Consider the following 21,672-nt stretch of genomic DNA (forward strand, 5'->3'; position numbering starts at 1 on the left):
CCTTAGCATGGTTATTTCCTGTATGCGCAATTTTGGGCGCTCTTCTACTAACAGCTGATGCGTTTCTTTTATATGCGTGATGTTTACGTTTGTTTTGATCGGCTTGATCTGGATACCTAGTTAGAATCAACGCAAATGGAATATGAGGCATTGCGTTTCAACTAGATTGTTTTACGATGAGGTGGAAATCGGCATACCCATGAGGCGATAATTGGATCGTTGAGGTGGGAATAGATGCACAGAATAGAACTTTTTTTTCATTTATGCTGAAAATTAAGACAATTCTGCTAAATAAGCATTATATAGATGTTTAAGAAACAGTACACTCATACTTTATTCTGAGAAAGATTATTGGTAATATGGCATCTTTTAAAGTTTTTCCAAAAATAGGTCGACCTTCTCCCTAATAGTGCCAAAATAGGCTCATCACCCTGTGTGCTATCTGAATATTCAATAAAAAATTCAATTTTTTGAGTTTCAACTTTGTATGTAACCCCTTAATATCAACATGCTTGTGGCTAATTTTAAGTAGTGATAGCGTGTTGGTTTTTACCAGGAACGATTTCGGCTTGTTTGAAGTTTCACTAAATTCAATGAAACAATCGCCTGCTTTCCATTTTCTTTTCGATTGCTTTTGTCGATTTCCAAAGCAACCACAGGCGGGCGGGACTCTCAATCATGTTTTGGCCCCCTGTAAAATTGAAAATAAGTGGGAAGCAGGAGCGGAACCCGAAAAAAATTCGTAGGGGGTCTGAAATTTAGAATGAATATAAAATGCCTCAAAAAGTTAAAAAAAATCTTAGGGGCGTCCCAAAGAGCAAAAAAAAGGGTTTTTTAGATTGCGTCAAAACTATTGGCTTTAGCAATATGGTGTCTTTCAGAATGTTTCTTGGAGTAGAACTCCCCTTCTTTCCGTCTTATTGGATTGATGATTAATCCTCCCAATAGTGAAATACTAAACTTATTTTCTTCAATAATTCAGATAGACAAATAATTACTTCAGCAAAATTGTAAAAAAACTCGTTACAAACATTTTATCTGTAAAAAAACTCGTTACAAACTCTTTATCTTTTAAGCTTTTGGAGATATGGGACATTATTTGTAAAAGGCCCCTTAAAAACAGTTTTTTGCTCATAAGTTTTGTTCTAGATTTTTTCCATTATGTAAATGTTCTAGAACATTGTTTGGACTATTAAACTGCATTACTTTGCCGAAGACTGAATCTTGCTATCGCCAGTATGTGTGGAGATATTCACGTTTTTTGATTAAAAATTGCTCTTTTTCCAATGGCGATAACTTTTAAACGGGCAAAAACGGGCAAACCACTAAACAAATTAAAGTGCAAGAAAAGCGCAACAAATGCTAGAAAAATCAGATCTCCCCAAGGCGGCCTTCTATGAAAATACTAGAGCTGACGTTTGTCCATACTAGAGCTGTTCCAGCATCAAATACATCACTATATATTACTATTAGTTCTGAAATGAAGGGTTAAAGTCGCAATAATTAGTCTTTCTTACTTTTGCAAGCACGTCTTGAGTAAATACCCAAGCAACCAAATATTGATATAAAGGAGCTGCATAAATTTCTCGTTTTAAATAATTTTGCAATGCATTTTATGTTCTAATAGCACCTTAAGCAGTTCTATTAAAGCTTGAACAGCTTGAAAGTTCGCTAAGAACTTTATGTGAACTTTAAAGTATGCTTTTTAAGTATTATCCGAACTTCTATTTGCTTGGGTCAAAAGTTACAGTTGTTTAAAAACTCAATGCATACGCCTGACACCGGAAACTGACAATTCCCTTGCGCCTACTTCATAACCATGGCGCAAGTGCAACCAAACGGCGAGTAATCAAATGCATTTGATCACGGAATGAGACAATCTTCAGTTTTAGTATTTCCATAAAGGGCCGTCCTGGGGTGTTCTGATTTTTCCAGCATTTATTGTGCTTTTCTTGCAGTTTAATTTGTTTATAAAGTGGTTTGCCCGTTTTTGCCCGTTTCAAAGTTATCGCAATTGGAAAAGAGCTATTTTCAATCAAAAAACGTGAATATCTCCACACTTACTAGCGATAGCAAGATTCAGTCTTCGGCAAAGTAATGCAGTTTAATAGTCCAAACAATGTTTTAGAACATTTACATAATGGAAAAAATCTAGAACAAAACTTATGAGCAAAAAACTGTTTTTAAGGGGCCTTTTACAAATAATGTCCCATAACTCAAAAAGTTTAAAAGATAAAGAGTTGAAGTCTTCAGATAAAATGTTTGTAACGAGTTTCTCTACAACTTTACTGAAGTAAGTATTTGTCCATCTAAATTATTGAAGAAAATAAATTTCGTAACTCACTATTAGGAGGATTAATCATCAATCCGATAAGACAGAAAGAAGGATAACTCTACTCCAAGAAACTTTCTCAAAAACACCATATTGCTAAAGTCAATAGTTTTGACGCAATCTAAAAAACCCCTTTTTTGCTCTTTGGGACCACTGTGGGGCGGGGGGGTCCGGACCCCCAGCCCGAGCAAATTCTGATGGGGTTAGACACCACACAGCCTCTTTTAAAGTTCATAAATATTTTCCGTGCCGAGTTCCACAATCATCAAAATACGATAAAATGATCTCAATAACCCATAAATACACCACAATATGGTTTTTATATGGAATTTATATTTATTGGACCATGGCGATGGTGTTATCATGGGTTGATCCCATTTGAAACATTATCAAAACATTATGCAGTGGGGGTGATATTGGACCATAACCATAGGGGTATTATGGGCTTTTCGTTTGCTCGGGAGGACCCTTCCCTTGGATCCGCCACTGATGGGAGTTCTATCAAATTGACAATATAGCTCTTTTTTGTATTAGAATATTCTAATTCTGTGTCTATATACATTCTCCCAACAAAATGTAACTTCAATTAAGACACATTCCACGCACTTGTATTGCTTACCTCATGAAAATAAATCTGCTGATATAAGTGAAAGTTGTTCTGAAATATGTTGGTATAAGTTTAAGGATCCCAAATCATAGTTATATAGAAATATTTTAAAAGAATTTTATTACGGGCGTCAATGAATACCAGTAATACATTTATGACTCGTTTTTAATAATTGAATCTGTTTTTCCGTACCGCACCGGTAGGTTTACAATAACATTATTTTGGAGCAATCGTAAATGCCATTTTATTGTTTACATATTGTACAAAGATTTCATCTTTGGATACAGATTTATTGAGTGAATGGGTCGCTGGATAAAGGGGGGGGGGGGCAAAAATGGAGCATTTTTGCGTTGTCCCCTAACGCAAAAATCATGTTTTTTTAATTTTTCACGAAAACAAAGCCCCTTTTTTGAAAATTTTTCAGGAGCTATTAGTACTCGTCAATACCTTTCTAAAAACTGTGCTATTTGTATATAATAAGCTTTGAAATCGTTCTCTTACAGGGGTGCACTGAAGTGTTGTCCCCTAACGCTTTCCGTTACAGTAGGGGAGCCCGGGGCTAGTTGACGGAACCCCCTTTTTCCGTTTCTATTAGACATAAAGCGCTGTCTCTCGTTGTGTACCTCAAGTAATGTGAAACGCATTATCCAATGTGTGTTTGTTGCGAAACATTATGTTTTGTAGAAACTGTGAGCGATATTGTGTTTTTGAGCATACTTTGTAAATTTTCTTAATTTTAAACATTCTGTGTTATTTAAGGTTTCTAATCTATTCCCCGAACGATTATATTTTTCGATAGTGCGTGAAAAGAGCATTCAGCATCCGTATAGATATTATACCTCTTCATACCCAAAAGTAATTTTTTAAATCCTTTTTTAGAAAATATGCGGTTGGGGAAAGTTGGCGGTAACGCACACGGGGCAAGTCATCATATATTTTTATTTCTGGATTTCACTCCAAAATAAGAGAAACTTTTTCTTGTGTCTCTCGTCAATGCAGGGGACAATTATTTCAGCCAATCGCCTAAAGAATTTCGAAAATTTGCTTTTGAATATGGAGTACACGTCGAAGTCAAAATGACGGGGTACATTTTCTGGTATTCCGCCAACTCACCCCATACATACCGCCAACTTACCCGATGCTAGGTTAAGTTGGCGGCTTTTCCACGTCACATATTTTTGTCTCTAGAAATGAAGACAACGTATCAATCATTTTAATAAAATTCAGAGATGTTGCCAATATTCTACCCTTTCATGCAACGTGTTCTATTTTGCAGGATCTACCAAAATCAAAGCGGAAAAAATGAAAACTGAAAACACCGCCAACTAGCCCCGGTCTCCCCTACAATAAATCCTTTTGCATAGTTACTTTGAGAACCTACAGAAGAGAATATAGACATAAAAGATAAATAGATATAAGCAACTATAAATCCACCATAAAACCTTAATTGTTACTGGGGTATTAAGTGTCTATGCAGATCTATGAGTAGAAACGGTTGTACAAACGCCAAAGGTTGAACTGGAAGGGCGTTATTGTCTTTCGAAATTATTACTTCAACCGTATTACTGGTATTTCGCGACAATAATATATACATTATGTAAATATAATAACTGCTTGACTGAGTATAATCGTTTGACAGCCTCAGGCTTGTTATTTGCTCACACATTGTGCCACAAAGAGCGAAATACACCGATGAAAAATAGAGTAGCACAAAAGCACTGCGATGTGCAGAGCGACCGCTCAAAGAGAAACTTGAAAACGAAAAAGAGAAAGATCTGTGCACCAAGAGCTGCACAATTTCGTTCAAAGAGTCACCTTGAAGAGCCACTTTATTGTCCCTCCCCCCACTGGCAAGTAGGTAGAAAGGCGAATCAAACTGCAATTCAGATAAAGTATGATTGGAAGAACGTTTTTAAAATGTTTTTTGGTTGCTTTCTCTGCTTCTGTGCGCGTGGGACCAAGATTCACACTAAAGAGCCTCTTTATTTCTACTCTTTGAGGTGTGCAGCCATCGAATAGAATGCACGTATGGGAGCCACACACATCGGAGTGAAGAGGTTTATTGTGAAAGAGAAGAGCGGTGGTTCGCATGAAAAGTGCAAAGAGCGTTTTTTATTCTTCTCTTTCTCTTTGATCTGAGGTGCATTACATCCCTGGACAGCCTTACCTTTGTTGAGTTGCTTCAGAGTCACATTTGTTTATTTTTAATGTAACAAGAAAATAAATATTGAACCCCCCTAATGACTTTTTTTTTATCTGCCCCAATCAACAGTCAATTTAATTTTCAAGATTTTATAATGTCAAAAAACAAAGTTCAGGTCAACAACGATAACGATAAAAATAAAAACGATGCAAATAAAAAATTTACCAGCCGAATCTCAGCTTTTTTCGCATCTTTTGCCGAAATCTCAACAGCTGAAATCGCAGCAATACACTTTTTAGCTGAGATATCAGTAAAAGTGACGTTTGATAGCTGAGTTTCGGAAAATATTTCACCGGAAATCAGCAAACAAATCTCACTTTACTGAGATATCAGTTTTTAAATTTACTGACTACACGGTTGTTGGGAAATTGCCGAGCCGAATTGTGGTATGTGGTGTATCCTGTACTCAATCCATATTCATTTGATTTCTAAATATCATTTGTCAAATACATATGAAGGTGAAACTAGAAATACCAGACCAGACGTTTGGCATTTCAAATCTTTATTTTGGGTTATTTACAGGTTTAGATGTAATATATATCGCTTTGTTTGAGCTTCAACAAATACTTCAGTTGCGTTAGGGGACAATACTTCATATGCGACCGTTTGCGTTCATTTTGGTGTTTTCCGGGAGCGGATCCAGAAAAAAATTTCGGAGGGGGCCAAAATTTCGACTTTGAAATGTTCATTGTACAATACGTAATATGCCATATCCTCATTCAATTAAAATCGGTTTTGGTTATCGAATCTGGTTTGGAATGATTTTGAACTTAGAATGAATTTAAAATTGAAACCTTTTCAAAATATCCCAAGAAGTTAAAACAAATTCGGGAGGAGGGTCCGGACCCCCAAAACCCTCCGCCTGGATCCGCCACTGGTGTTGTCCTCTAATGTAGCGTTCACATCGGTCGTGAAAAAAATTTCCTGAAAACTTGAAAATCTAAGTATATAGTATTGTTCTGTAACTATTGATAATCAAATTCCTAAAACAAATAGATGCTCTAAAGGACCTAAAAAACAACTCATAACATTAACGTTGTGTTAGGACTCTTAAAGTATTCAATTAAGTTTTTTGAGCGTACATCGTAAGATTTTTCAAACGACGAGCTGTTAACAGATGCATGATGCGTGCAAACGTTGTCCCCTGTCACTGGAATGTGCCTTAATTCAATCATCAATAACTAATACATGCCATTCAGACTAAAACCAACATAATTTGATTTAAAATTAGGTTTAAAATGTTATCGAGAGTAAGTTGACCACTAGGGTGGGACAAAAAATAGATTCCAGTTCCGAGCAACTTTTTAGGTACCATTTGGGTCCTAGAACAAATGTGCAAATTCTTAGCTCGATCGGTGAAACTATATTTTTGCGCCCACTGTTTAAAGTTTACATGGGATTTTGTATGGGAAAGTAAACTTTTACAAAATAATTCCTCCAAGAGTCGCTCATTACTTCCTAAAAATAAATCGTTATGTGGTTTGTATAGGAAATTTAACAAAGAAAAAAAGTCTCGAAAACCGCGAAATGATCTGATGCTTGAGAAAAAAGTTATTAAGCAGAAACCGATTGATGCTCTGATGATTGATAAAATATTCATTTTTTCTAGCACCACTGCTGTTGGCTGTCCAATTATACGCAATTTTGTTTTAATCCTCTCTTAATGTATCTAAATCGTTTATCTATACTATTTGGCCACTTCGCAAGGTTTTGAGAAATAAATTGAGGCTTCTTTTGTACATAATAAGAGAAAGTTAAAATTTTTGTATATAATAAAACCGTCAGAAGCAGTGATGCTATGAAAAGTGAAATTTTCATCAATCTTCAGGACATCAATTAGTTTTTGCTTAATAACTTTTTCCACAAGCATCAAAACGTTTTACAGTCTTCTAGACTTTGTTTCCTTGACAAATTTCCTATAAAAATCAGACATCAGTTTATTTTTAGGAGATAATGGGCGACTCTTGGGAGAATTAATTTGCAAAAGACAATTTTCCCATGCGAAATCCCATGTAAACTTTAAACCGCGGGCGCAAAAATATAGTTTCACCGATCGAGCTAAAAATTTGCAGAGTTGTTCTGGGAGCTAAATGGGACCCAAAAAGTTACTCGGAGCCAAATTTTATTTTTTTCATGTAACCATGTCCCACTCTATTGACCACATTACGATATAAAGCTATTCGTCAAAAGTTGAATAGTGTTCGATGTACACTTTTGCGTTGGACAGTTCAAAAGAATACCTACTTCATGCATGCGAACTTGTCCTATCTGCGCTTCAGCGTGTTTTCAAGGATAGAAACTGGTTGCAGTTTGCGAAAACCGCAGACACAAATGCTTCGAAAGAGATCACAAGCAAAGGACTAATTTTAATTAGCTCAAATGCTTTCGCTTAGGAGCGGAAGTCGTATCGTGGTTATTTCACTCGGTACAACAATGCTGCGCTATTATTGGGTTGGGTTGATTAAAAAAAAGAATTCTTATAAGCTCAATCGTAGCAAAATCCTTCATACTATATAAGTCGGCTTTTATCTACTTATACAAATGGTGTCCGAACATTTTTTTCAATGCATTCACCCGAAAGAGTCATTAAATATGTGATGTGACCAGAGGCAATATTTATTATAAGCAATGATATCAATTTGCAAATCTGAAGAGAGGCAATCAAGACGGCACAATTCACTTTGCAGTGCTTTTGGTTGAGGCAGCCATTCATAGTTGCGTGTGAGCCAAGTATGCAGCCTAGTACGAAACAGACCTCAGCTCGGTTCACAATCCCCGCACATAGGTGTTTTTTCTACCCCGAAAACTGGCGGTTTTTATTTCAACCGAGAGCAAATTTATTATTTCTTCAAGGGTTTTCAAGATTTTTTTAAGGGTACTATGCAAATTTCTTTCGAAAAAGACGATTCGTTCAACTATCGAAGAAAATAAAAACAAGTTGAATTCAATTTTATTGTAACGGCGATAACCGTTACCGTAGTAAACGTACTCTAGTCAATTATATCTTTTAGGACCACAGCAACGGTATCAGTTTCCAGATTTAATGTAGTAGTTGGCGAAAACACATAGACAATCATATTTTCAAACAAGGTCTTCGCAGAAATAATAGAATGTTTTCTTTTAGCATTAACAAAATTTCAGAAACTTTTAGTGGTACTACGAAGCTTGGTTTCCACCTGTATCACATTTGTGACTGTGTACGGTGCGAGTTACTGGTATTTCGGATAACAAATTTCGTCTAAAGATAAAAAATATTCATATCATAAATTTCTTCATCACTGAATCCCCAAACGAACTAAACAAGAGAAATCACTCTGATCTCTCTTCAATTGTCGAATAAATCTTTCGCCTTTTTAAACAAGAGAAAAACTTTTTAATCCATCCAGTGGTGCAATTGTGCCTCTCTCATTTCTCCAATCTAAGACTGCATGGCTGGTCATGTTCAAAATAATTGTGGAAATGTTTAGCATATTTTTTGTACAGTTTGTACCATACTATCTTCGCTGTCTTCCTCTTAAAAGGTACAAAGGCCTCTTCCACTGCTCTACGATCGATTCCAATTATATCAATATCTTCCGCAAAACCAAGGAGCATATGTGACGTTATGATGATAGTTTTGTTCCTTTGCACGCCAGCTCTCCTGATAGCTCCTTCAATAGCAATATTGAATAGCAAATTTGAAAGTGCATCGCCTTGCTTTAGTCCATCTAAGGTCACAAATGAGGTTGAGATGTCATCTGCAATCCGAATCAGAGCCTAAAATTCTCATACCTATTCAATGAACGGCGAAATTCAGTGAATTCATCTTCGTCCTTTCCCTGCCTCTTTCGTCGCTAAATGCATAAAAAAATAAAACAATAAAGGCGATGTCTTCTCCTCTCTCGATTCTACGTAAACGAGTAGCAGCAGCAGCGACTTTCGTTTTCCTATGACAATCCGAAGTTGCAATTTCGTTTTGGTGCATGCTCAGTAATTTGCGATTCTCATTCATTAAATGAAATTAATGCAATGTGTATCTAATAATGCAACTAGAACATAGTTAAAATGAGAAATATGCACACCGATCAGGCTTCCGTCTTACAATACCATCATTAGCTCGTAAATCTACAGTATCGAGCATCGCAAAATAAATATCATTGCTAGTGCATTTTCGTTTCCCCAGCAGTAAGTTCAATATCGAAGGTACCAATATCAAGGCGTGCGGAGAGAATAATGAAAACGCTCTGCTACATGCTTGCTTTGTCCTAGCCCGTTGTCTCTTTTTCGATTTCGCAAAGTGCTAGTGGTATGGAAAGAGGCTTCGTTCTTTCGTCAGTTTCGCCTGATTTTGGCAAATGAAAAAAACTTTTTCCGACACTGATCCGAATACTTCATTTTGAACCATCCAACGTCGCACGTATCAGCCTAATAAGTTTCGGCGGAAAACCATGTTCTGACATTATCTGCCACAGATCATTTCTTTTCGCTGAGGCGTACGCTGCCTTAACCCTCTAGTTCCCAACACCGCCTCTAGGCGGTCTCTATAAAAATCTAAATAAAACTACTAAAACATGATTGTATATTGTCATCCGCCTTAACATTTTTCCCAACGCTCACACCCTTCATACACACACATTATTTTAATATTCGTAGCTTTCTGTCAAAGGCATTTGAAGCTCAAAGTTGAAAATTCGAGGAAAACGTGGAAAAAAACTATTTTGTGTTTAGTGGTAATCTTCATTAAACAAATTTTAACTGTTTTTGGAAATTTCAATAACTAAAAAAATATTTTTGAGTAGCCTGTTACTAGCATTTCACTGTAGATGTGAATTGGTTTAGTGGAATAATTCGGAAGTTTAGGTTTTTTGGTAAAATACTTTGCCCGCCTAGAGGCGCTGTTGGGCACCTGAGCGAAAATTGTTTTTAGTCTTTAGTGATTACTTATCGTACCGAAACCAGTATTATGTGCAATTTTAGCTGAAAAAACTCATGTTTTGAAAACTTTGGGTGAATGTTGCAGTTAGAATATGGATATTCTTATCATTTAATAATATTTAGAGGAGTCTGGGGCTAGTTGACAGAATCTTTTTTTCTCCTTTTGTATTAGACATATGGCGCTGTCTCTAGTTCTGCACTTCAAGTACTGTTTAATCCATTCTCCAATGTGTTTATGTTGCATTAAATTCTGTTTCGTACACGTTGTAAGTGATATTGAGTTTTCGAGCGTATTAGAGTGAAGAGCCTACTTTACTCGTATTAGGAAGGGTGCCTCACAATTTCATTAATTACTCGGAATACAATTGATGTAATGCGTATGAATTGGCATCAATATATTTGCTTTCTTCTTATGAACCATTATGATATCAAAAATCGCCATTTGAACCAATACGTTGAACAAAGATGGCTAACGCCGCTCTAACTCATTACCCTAAGTAACGTTCTTAAATTTCAGCATTTTTGTTACTTAGGGCGAATTCAAAGCTATTCCACGAATGACTAGATTTTTCGATAGCGCGCGAAAGGAACTTTCCTCGGTCGTATATGTAATATGCGTAACCACAAGTAAATTTTTTTTTGTGTTTGTTTACTTCGGAATTTTATCCGAAAAATTTCGAAAATTTAGCTTTTGAATACAAATTGTGCGCCGAAATTAAAATACACGAGCATTGAGGCTGAAAAATAATAACAAGTATCATTGATTTGCAGTTTTATTCAAAAAACATCTCACTCGATCCATAGTTTATCATCAAAAGTGGCCAGGTGGCATCATTGTGCGTATAGTCGTAAATTGGCGAGATTTCCGCGTCACATATTTAAAATTCTGTAATGCAGACAACAGTCCGCTCTTTTATGCAACGCAGTCACTTTTACACGATCTTCTTAAATTAAAAACATAAAACATGATAAGTGAAACCATCGCCAGCAGACCCTGGAATCCCCTACTATAAATTAGAAGTCAATAATTAAACAACCAAATCACTAGAGAAATACTCCTTACAGTTTAGGTATTTTGCGTTCTGATGGAGTCCAAAATATAAGCATCTGTATTCGCTTATGTTGAAGAAACTAGAAGAAAAAGAAGTTTTTGTTTTTTATTCGCCCAGGTGCCCAATACCGCCTCTAGGCGGCTTACTTATTTTAAGGTCTTAATGAAAAACCCATTACTTCCAAGAATTTTCAACATTATTTTCGTTTTTCTCATCACGAGGCCCACCTCCAAAAGTTTTTTCAAGCCAAAAAAATTTGGGCACTAGAGGGTTAAAATGAATGATCAGATGGTGGGTCTGCAAGTTGTACTCCTGGAAATTGTCTAGGAACAGGCAGGCTGAACATCTGATCCGTCGTTGATCGGCCCTCACGAAAATCAGCCTGGTATTCGCCGACGAAGGACTCCTCAAGTGGTCTCAGTCTGCTAAACAGGATACGCGATAGTATTTTGTACGCCGAACTCAGGAGAGATATCTCCCTGTAATTAGCGCACTCCAGTCTGCGCCCTTTCTTGTAGATGGGGCAAATGAGTCCATCCAGCCAACTAGTAGGCAATTCTTATTCCGCCCATATTCTTAGAATAATGCGGTGGATTATTTGGTGCAGCTGCTCACTACCATGTTTGAGAAGTTTAACCGGTATCTCGTCCTCCTCAGTAGCTTTACTGGTTTTAGCTCCCGTATAGTTTTCTTAACCTCTTCTAGTGTTGGTGGATCCACAGCTTGTCCGTAATTTTCAATGCTTATCCTGTTCCTAGATACACTTTCACTTCCGCCATTCAGCAAAACCTCGAAATGCTACTTCTACCTGGCAGCTACCATTGTTTTGTCTGTCAGCAAATTTCCCTCTCGGTCGTTGCACATAACGGGCACTGGTGCTGATTTATGCCGCGCTCCATTGACAGTTGCATAAAATCTCCGCATATCATTCCGGTCCATGCTTTCTTGCGCTCCAGCAATCACACTTTCTTCGTGCTGCCTTTTCTTTTCGCGGTGGATTCGTTTCTCGACACTTCTCGCTTCCCCGTACCGCTCTCTGTTGAGGTGTGTACTAGCCACTAGCATCCTGCTTCTCGCCGCATTCTTCTCGTTCGTCACTCTCTGGCACTCTTCAACCGACCGCTTCGTTGGCGCCACTGAGCTGTACCTATCACTTACCCTGCCGTTATAGTCATAGCTTCGTGGACAGCCTCCCACATGCTCTTGACATTATGTACCAATAATTGGGTGAAAGAACTGCTCCCTCCCAACATGCGCGTTAGCATCTCCGATGACTGTTTTAACATCTTATCTTGGGCAATCTCTATAGGCCTTGTCTAAGTTCTCGTAGAATGCGTACTACATATCATCAGGCTTTCGTTAGTGGGCGCATAATTACTGATCAGGTTGTAGTTGAAGAACTTGCCCTTAATTCTTAACACACAGAGTCGGTCGTTTATCGGCTTCCATCGAATAGCTCGCTTCATTTGCTTCCCGATCACTATGAAACCAACGCCATGTTCTGCTCTTTCATCAGGGCTGTAGTAGATGTGGTGCCTGAATGAAGAGTTCGCAATGGGGTCCACTGATCTGAATTCGCGAACTCCGGTTTTCGGTCATCGTACTTCCTGTATTGCTGCCACGTGGACACCGCAGTTCGCGAGCCAGGAACCCTGCGCGTTCGGGTTCATTCAAAGTTCTTACGTTCCCAGACCCGAGTTTCCAATCGATATCCTTTATTCGTTACCGGGTCGTTTGCCGTAAATCCTGTTCTTTTTTGCTCAACTCTTGCCTTTCGTGGTGTTTTGGGTATTTCGGTAGACTACCTTACCGGAGTAGCTCTACCTACATTGCGCTGGTGGGGTTGCCACCTTAGGTGTAGCTGGCACGATATAGCTTTTCTTATTCAGCCGCTGGATGCTAGTCGGACGCTGTTTGAGCCGCACCTCCTGGTGAACAGACGCTCGAGTACGCAACTCCTCACTTCGCTGATGTCAGAAGGATAACAGTGCCCAGGCTGCGCTACCATCTAAGCACGCAACTCTCAGCTGGCGGCCATCTATCATCGTTTGACCCGTGGAAGCGTGAGGTAGTAACTTATGAGAACCAGAGCTATATTGCACACTCCTTTTTCTTGTCAACTCACTCACCATTTGCAACCGAAATAAACAAATAAATAGAATATAATTTTATTTAATTAGCATAATCAGTATTAGTTCAATGTTGCCTTCTGTTAACTTATTTATGCATGCGGGGTGGATGGCGGTGGTGGTCTGAAGGAGGTAGGATGGGAAGAAATCAGATGGGGATTTAGCCCTCAGGGATTAAGTTCGCGTCTTTCAGAGTGATGGTATGAAAAAATGTCCAAAAATAGTAAATTTAAAAATAAATTATGTTGCATCAAATCTGTATATTTTTAACATTGAAAACATACAACTCAAAAACATTACAAATTTGATCGTATAATTTGCCTTTCATTTAATTTAATAATTTGTATAGTCTTCGATTAAAAATATTACATCGCACAGACTAAATAACTATAGTCCAACTATAAAATAACTATTTTTAATTTGAATGATTCTTTGCTTATACTAAGATCAAAGAGATGATAAACATTGTTGAAAAGCTGGCAGAAAACATCCAGCGGATTATTCTGGCCGTATAGCGTGCTCCTTTTGAACATTATTCAGTTGCTGCCTAAATTGTATCAAGAATCGTGGTAGGTGGCTAATGTGATCAAAGCGACGTAAGATTGCCATTTATTTGAAATCCAAGTAATATTTGCATCATTTTGATATAATCATGCTACCAGTTTATATCAAAATTGCTGTGTTGCAGCACTCTTCTGTACGAAACTCCAGAATCGGAACTTCAATCCACAAAAAATTCTATAGCAGCCGATGGAAGACCAGCCCTCTGCTTGCCTTTTTTGCAAAAGTGACGTAAACGCCACTTTGGACAAATTTCACTTTTTCATATATTTAAGTTCGCTGCGAAAATCCGCATCTTGCAGTGCAAGTGACTTCAAATAAAAATAATAAATAAATTTTAATACGCGAAAAATAAAGTGACAAAAGTTTGCTATTATCCGTACCATGCAAGACAAAAATTGATTTCCTGAAAAATATGGTCGATGGCGTTTACGTCACCTTTGCATGCAATGGCAGTACGGGTCAAGATTAGGTTGATGGCATAACCATCCTATTTGAGAAAGGCAAATTTAATACCAAATTCTACAACAAAACAGTCTAAAATCATTTTTTTTCTCTCACTTCCGACGATTTATTTGCAAACAGACATCTTATTACAACAAATCAACTCTACATCAGCTAATGGAGTCAAGTTCATTCAATCACTGAAATGATTCCTTAGATCATCCCCAGCTGGTTACAATTTAGGTCAAGTACTCTCAAATACAGAAATGAGATATGCATCTTGGAATACACACTTAATCAAATGTCAGCAAACCCGTATCACATATACGTACCAGGAAATCCTCCCAGATAGATGCTGGTTGATTCAACTGGTTTTTTTCTCCCATTTTGCGCTAATGATGTCCGTACCGAGAATCACTACGATGTGCACACACTTGGCAGATCGACGGGCGGCAATGTCTCGTCATTTAATCATGATTCTGATGGTATTATTCCAAACGCTCCCTGCTTGACTTTGACATATGATGGTACGGTTGGTTGAAGGGTCAAGCGACAGGTTCGTTAGTGTAGGAAATAGAAAAAAAAATGAGAGAAACTGGAGGTTCAAAGAAAATTTATCGTCCTGTCCCAGTAAACTTGAATGCTTTGCCATATTTCAATGAATTTTAAATTATTTCAAGATGGTGTGACGCTGCGCAGATTATATTGCATGGTTGGTAATCTGTGGGTAACCCGGAATGTATTTCAACCGTAACGAGGGACTCGACCTAGGCCATCATATCGTTTTGTTTGCGAATGGATTCAGAGCTGGCCGCTTTGAATAAGCAGTATTCAACTTTCTGCACAGTGACATAGTTTTATTATGCATTTCTAAAGTGTTACAAGGTTGTCAACATTGCTTTGAACTGATACAGTAGTTATACAGAACGTCGGTTGCAGATTCTCATCACCGGTTCAGAACGTTATGAAACCATTCTGTTTTTAATGATGGAACAAAATGGACAAAAAGAAAAAGTGCACTTTGAAAATAAATCAATTCCTACGATCCAACCCAGAACAAATACATTTCAACATAACAATATTCTATACACGTCAACTGATTGCAATTTTGAATTTCCCAACAAGAGCAATCAAATAGTTTGGTCGTTATTCTTGCCGGCTGGACGAAAAACCACGCTGTTACAATGCACTCGATTCGCGTGGAGCGGCCACAATTTGAATAGAAAGCGTACTGTTTTGAATGTAATTTGATTTACGTAACCACATACTACTGTAGTGCTCTAGACTATGTATTCAGTTTTACTCTACCAAAAGAAACACATTCATAGCTATAGCATTGGTCATAGTCCATTATAGATTTATCAGAGTGGTCACTTTTCGCTTACTCGTGCTCTTTTCTTCTGCCATACTAGAAAAATGACCAGCGTAAGAAACTGGCTAAATCTAGCAATAGCACCAATTTCACTATATAACCATAATACATACCCTCATTTCGTATAGGACCTAATTTAATCGATTATTATTATATAGTTTTCTAGAAGTAGTAGAATGTTGTTTCCAAATTTACCTTTCTTCTCTCTTTCTTCCATTCGTTTTCCATCGTATTTTTCTCGTTACAGAAAGAGTTATTTTTGGGTAGAATAGATCCTGGTTCACCTCGCGGTGAACGTAAAATGTCTTCTTCTAGTTCCTCCTCAATGAAGACCAAGTGGCTGAAAGCGTTCCGAAGTCTGAAACCGGCCGGTTCAGCAAACGATAGGTGAGTATACAATCACTTGCATACATTCGATGTAGTTTTAACTAGTGTAGAACTGACTTAACTAAATATGCATATAGATGTTTGGCAATTTTGTTCACATTGCAATGAATGATCGGAACCGAACGCTGTACTCTATTATATTAGTAGAATAGAACAACTAAATATAAATTTTTCTACTCTCAATGCGTTGGAATGTCGTCACCTCCAACGACTGATATATGGATTAGTAGAATGACGTGAGCGCAAATATGATTATGTACTTGTTTATGCTATATTTCCAATAGGTATTTTTCAGAGCACCCTTTTCATCTAAGACGATTCTTAACCAGGACTCCGTTGACGGACCCCTAGAGGTGTGTGTGTAGTTGTTTCTGTGGATCTGCGAAAAAGAACATCTTTTCTGGATGGGTATCTAGCACTTTTTTGCAGTTGCCTGAAAATACTGTATTGATAGTATACAATACATTTATATGCAAAAGTGACGTTAGCACCACTTTAGTAAAATTTCATTTTTTTCATATTTCTGAGTTCTCCAGAAAAATCCGCGCCTTTCAATGTAATGTCTCTAAAATCTTTTCAAAATGACCTTTTAGGGGGGAGGGTGTAGTCGTTACTGTGGATATGCGAAGAGGATCATCTTTTCTGAATGAATATTGCAATTTCTAGCACTTTTCCGCAGTAGACTGAAAATACTGTATTGATAGTATACAGAATCCAAGCTGGGGGTCCGTAACTACCAAGGGTGATTTCAAAGGGGTCCGCGGCACGATAAAGGTTGAGAACCGCTGATCTAAGGATACTGCCTGGCAAGGGGATTGTTTGACAATGATTAATATGACTCGATCAAGCTGAACAAGGCAGCTAAGCAAGAATAACTTTTCTATATTTCTGAATCCAAAATAGTATTTCCAAAATGTTGCTGGTATCTTCCATTTAGTTTTTTGAGATCCTATCATAAAGCATTATTAAAAAAACACTCATGTTGTGACAAATGTCAAAATTAGCTCAGATGCTAACTTTCACATCATTTGGACAATTTTTGACCAACGCCCATTGCAATTGAAGTTTTTACCATTGCCACAATCGGGTTATTTGCAGGAAAATTCATTAAATACATAATTTTTAAGCTAGATCTCAGAAACTTATGGTTTATATCTTTTCTAAAGGAAACAGTATTAGTACTTTTTGGAAATCTTTTCATTTCTCGAAAAATATGGGAAGTTGGGGTGCTGGGATATTCTGTCTCCAAAATTCCCTATTTTAATAACATTTCTGAATTTAGTTAGAATACGAGAGGTTCGGGTTCAATGGCATTTTGTCATTCATATCAAATCGTATAATTTTTTTGAAGTAAATTCGTTTTCGGTAAAACACAAAAACTTTATTTGTTGTGATATTTATGCGTGATATCGCATTTTTCCATCAAATAATTAAATTTTAGCATTGACGTATCTACTTCAATTTTGTGTTTGAGAATATCCTATGTTCAATTAGGTACATTTGATAAAAATAGTTTAATGATTAATAGAGATGAGAAAATCCGGTTATTCCCGATATTTTTTCACATCGAAAAACTGAAAAAATATATGATTTGTAGCACTGAGCACAAACATAAAAATAGAGGGTTTTGGGGAGAAAATATCCCAAAACCTTAACTTTGCCGTTATTTCTTCATAAAACGGTATAAATTATAATTTTCAGAGTGCCATCTCAATAGTTATAGCATTTAAATGATGTGATTTTAGCCTCTGTGCTTACTTTGATATTTGTCACAATTGAGGAGTCTTTGAGAATGAAAAATGTTTAGCGACATATTTTATTTGTTTTGAAGACATTCAATTGGAAGAATTAGAATTATAAATGATTAACTGAGCGATACAATATTCATATAAGAGCAATATAATGAAGAAGATAGTGCAGTTTGAGTGTGAAATATTTAGGTTCTTATGAGCTAGCATAGAGTTTCTCGTGTACATTTTTTAACGAAAAGGTTTTGGCAAATTTGGATACCACATACAAAACATACCAACATACCAATCCGACCCATATTAAAAACTCAGCATGAAAGCCACCAAGGTCGGCCGTCCTCATATCCATCGTTCACGGGATAAGGATAAAATGGATGGGAATTGTTGATGCTTAACTTACCCAACGGATGAACGACGACGAATCCGACTCGTCCATAGGTGTCGCGGAGATGGAGCATTCACTCCAAGTAGGCGATGCGATCTGTTGAGCATAGTTAATATTCGGCGTTTTTAAAACGCTAAGTAGAATGTTACCCAGAGTATACTATGTTTTCTAAACAAAAGCAATTTGAACTTCAAACAGCCGGACGTGAGAGTATTGCCTAGAAAAGCTAAAGCTAATCTGTGTAATTTACCGGATCACTATTTATTGCAACAGTATCTACACAGATTTCTTTTTTTATACGATATATTTATTGGGTTGAAAACCACCGATTGATATAACCTAATATAAACAATTATTTCTTATTTTTATTATACGATTGTTTGCAAAATACGCGTTTACGAGCGATAATAACGACTATTGAAAGAAAATACAAAGTATTGTTAACCTAATGGACGGGCTTGTTAGCAATAATGGAACTAGACGCTAGATTCATGAAAACATGCGAGGCGAATTTTCAGTATCTATCGACCCGTGATCATCGACACTAAGTCTAATTTCGATTACTAGATTAAAGTCGCATTGGGACTGATCTCCAATCGACTACTTATTCTTACGGCAGCGTTCGCACCCTCTCATTCTGCTATTGTCGGCAGAAAGCTGCTAGAATCAAGACGTCGTCGGTCTAAGGACCAAATATCATCAATAGACTTAAACTTGATGGAGGCATGAGATAGGAGACTTCTGAGAACTATGTTATCTCGTCGTTTGATAACGCACTCTTCAACTCATAATTCTGGAACCATAACTCCGATCTAAATGTAATTCGACAGTAGTTAGTAAGGATACTATACCCAGGCCCGTAGCGTGCGGTTGGCTTTACCAAGTAAGTGGGGATAAGTAAGTCAGGATAAGTGTGCCATTTCCATGCACTCACTAAATTACCGTTCGTAAGTCGAACTGAAAAACAAAGTCAATGTAAACACCAAAGGGGCGCAAAGCCAAGACTCCACCGAAAGCATCAGAAGAGCCCGCTGCGGCCTGTTAGTCCCATTCTAATTTATTCATAACAAATGGCGTTGTTATCAAATCTAAAGTGGACAAAAGAATAAATAAACTGAGTTGTATGACACAAAAATTTCAACTAAAAAGATTTCAAATCCAAACATAGCAAAAAACTATCGTTTGTTTTCACTATTTTATAGCAACACTAATAGGACAGAACTGTGGTTATGGGCATTTGAGCAGGCCATCTCCTTAAAGCTCTAGTAAAGATCATGGAGTAAGCTAAATCGATTATCATTGTAAAAACATTCTCATGCCGTACCGTGACAATCGTAGCTTCTTCGGTATCGGAGGAGCTCCGCAATATCACAAAGTTTCCGGTGCCCAAACAAGGCCCAACCCATCCTACACGAAGTCGAATCTGTGGTTGAAATATTGAGCCACTTGGAATTTTGGGTGTTCCTGGAAGCGATGGAAATTTATTGCTTGATCTCAAATTTTTAAAACCAGGAGATGCTTTCTATAATTTTGTATCAGCGCTTCCTTTACCAGCGATCTACCTATAGTTTTTGTGGGTCGTAACAGATGTCCCCCACATGGGGATCGTTTGAGTCGCTATTTTGCTGACCAAAGAGAGCAGAACGATTTGTGGAGGTGAGTGGTGCATTGTTGTAAAAAATTGAGATTAGAACTTGCCATACCGGTCCTTATTGCTACAAAGGTACATTTGCTATTAGTGCCAACCTTGTCGAAGGAGCAGCTGATTGAACCGCAAATGAGTGTCCCGTCTTTATTAGCTAAGCACGTCGCCCGATACGAGTTTGAGGAGACATACCATTTTGTCCCATCCTGTGCTGGATACCATTCAGTCTCTACTCAATGGAGGAAAGGGTCATTGAAACAGCCGATCCCTTCACCACACGCATGACCAATTCGAATCGGTGACCACACCATCGATCTCAACTATGTAAACGGACATTCACATGTAGACGCGGTAGTCCCTCATAAAACACTTGTCGTCAATAATATCGTTACTTACCTTAAACAGGATATCATAATCCTGAGCTTATCTAGGCGAACCTTCAAGACATTGCCACGGCTGAATATTTCGCCTTTAAACACCTAGTGTCGACTTATTTCACGAATATGCAGTTCAAATGAAAACACGAACGAGCTTCGGTCGAATCATTGGAAAATTCGGTTACCGGTGTTTTTACAATTTCGTCACCAGCGGAAATAAATTTAACGGTTTGTGAAGGAACAAATATTGAATTTTTTTTTTTTGATTTTTGTGTAATAGAAGCTCCTGCTTTGTTCTAATGAATCGTCTGCTCAGTGACTTGGAACTCTTGAAGCCATTCTTAAAACTTAAATTGCACTTGTAGTTGCTATATAACCTAAATTGTTACTTGGGCAGTGAACTTAACTTTCCACTTTTCTCAAAACTTTAGTGTTTTTGTAAAAGAACATACATCATTTGAAATTAGAATTTGGTTGAAATTGATTATTTTGATTCATGTGTTATTTTTGCTTAATTTTTCATATATTTCGGTTTCTGTGCATATTGTGTGCAGAAATAATACACCTGAGGGACGTCTGCAAGGGACACTGAAATCCTTACCCAAGTAGCATTTCTAGTTTTATAGCACACTACAAGTGCATTCTAAGTTTTAAGAAGGGTTTCAAGAGTGCCATAAAACCTCAATTGTTACTAGGGTAGTTGCTTTATAAGCAGAACTAAGATAAGTGCATGACATAAGAGACTCGGACCTCCAGGTACCGGTTGAAAAGTCGAAATTCCGAGCGATTGCATAACCTTTCATTGATTACATTGATGTTGAAACTGCATGGATCCTGCTTAGATAAAGTTGTGGTCAGTTTGGTAATCTGTAATCAGAAAATAAATATTGTTAATAATCACATTTACGTTGACTATAATTTCCCGAGACAGTTATTTATTTAACAAATTGAAAAATTGATGTACCGATTTGTTAATTTTTTTATTGTGCCTTGCAAGATAAACGCTCGAAATTCTATTGTATGAAAGCTCAACTTAAATAGGCGCGTGACAGCCGTCTATATAAATACACAGTAAGTTTGTTCCTTGGAGCCTTCGAAAAGCACACAATAGGCAGAAAAATAAACAAACATTGAAAGAGGAGATCCTCTACCCACATTTGAGCGACCGAAAATAAAAGTCGCAAGGACAGAACATGCTTCGTAAAACCTGCTTCAAATATATTAGAATATAAAAACCGGATATAAACTTCAAGCATAAAAATCGGTCTGGGACATTTCTTTGTAAGAGTCGGGTAAAAAAACTTTCAGTAAAAAAACCGGAAAGAAATACATCCGATTCTTACAAAGTAGTTTTTGTTAACCGACTTTTAATATTGAACATCAAGATATACGGATGCTCCTCCAAGCGATTTATTTATTTTTAAACGATTTTTATACTGGAGGTTCACCCTTGCCGAGTTATACGGGTGAGAACTTTTTAAGCGATTCTTATGCTGAAAGATGTCTGTCCGATTTT

At 37.3% G+C, this 21,672-nt stretch overlaps 1 protein-coding gene across 1 annotated transcript in view; it reads left to right on the forward strand.

The window, feature by feature from the left end:
* Positions 1–21,672, forward strand: part of LOC131688740 (uncharacterized) — a 342,957-nt gene that overhangs the window by 204,082 nt on the left and 117,203 nt on the right. Inside the window, 1 exon segment of the mRNA XM_058973225.1 lies at positions 15,862–16,001. Coding sequence (XP_058829208.1) covers positions 15,862–16,001 — 140 coding nt within the window.

The sequence above is a fragment of the Topomyia yanbarensis genome, chromosome 3 (assembly GCF_030247195.1).
Source record: "Topomyia yanbarensis strain Yona2022 chromosome 3, ASM3024719v1, whole genome shotgun sequence".
Lineage (NCBI taxonomy): Eukaryota > Metazoa > Arthropoda > Insecta > Diptera > Culicidae > Topomyia > Topomyia yanbarensis.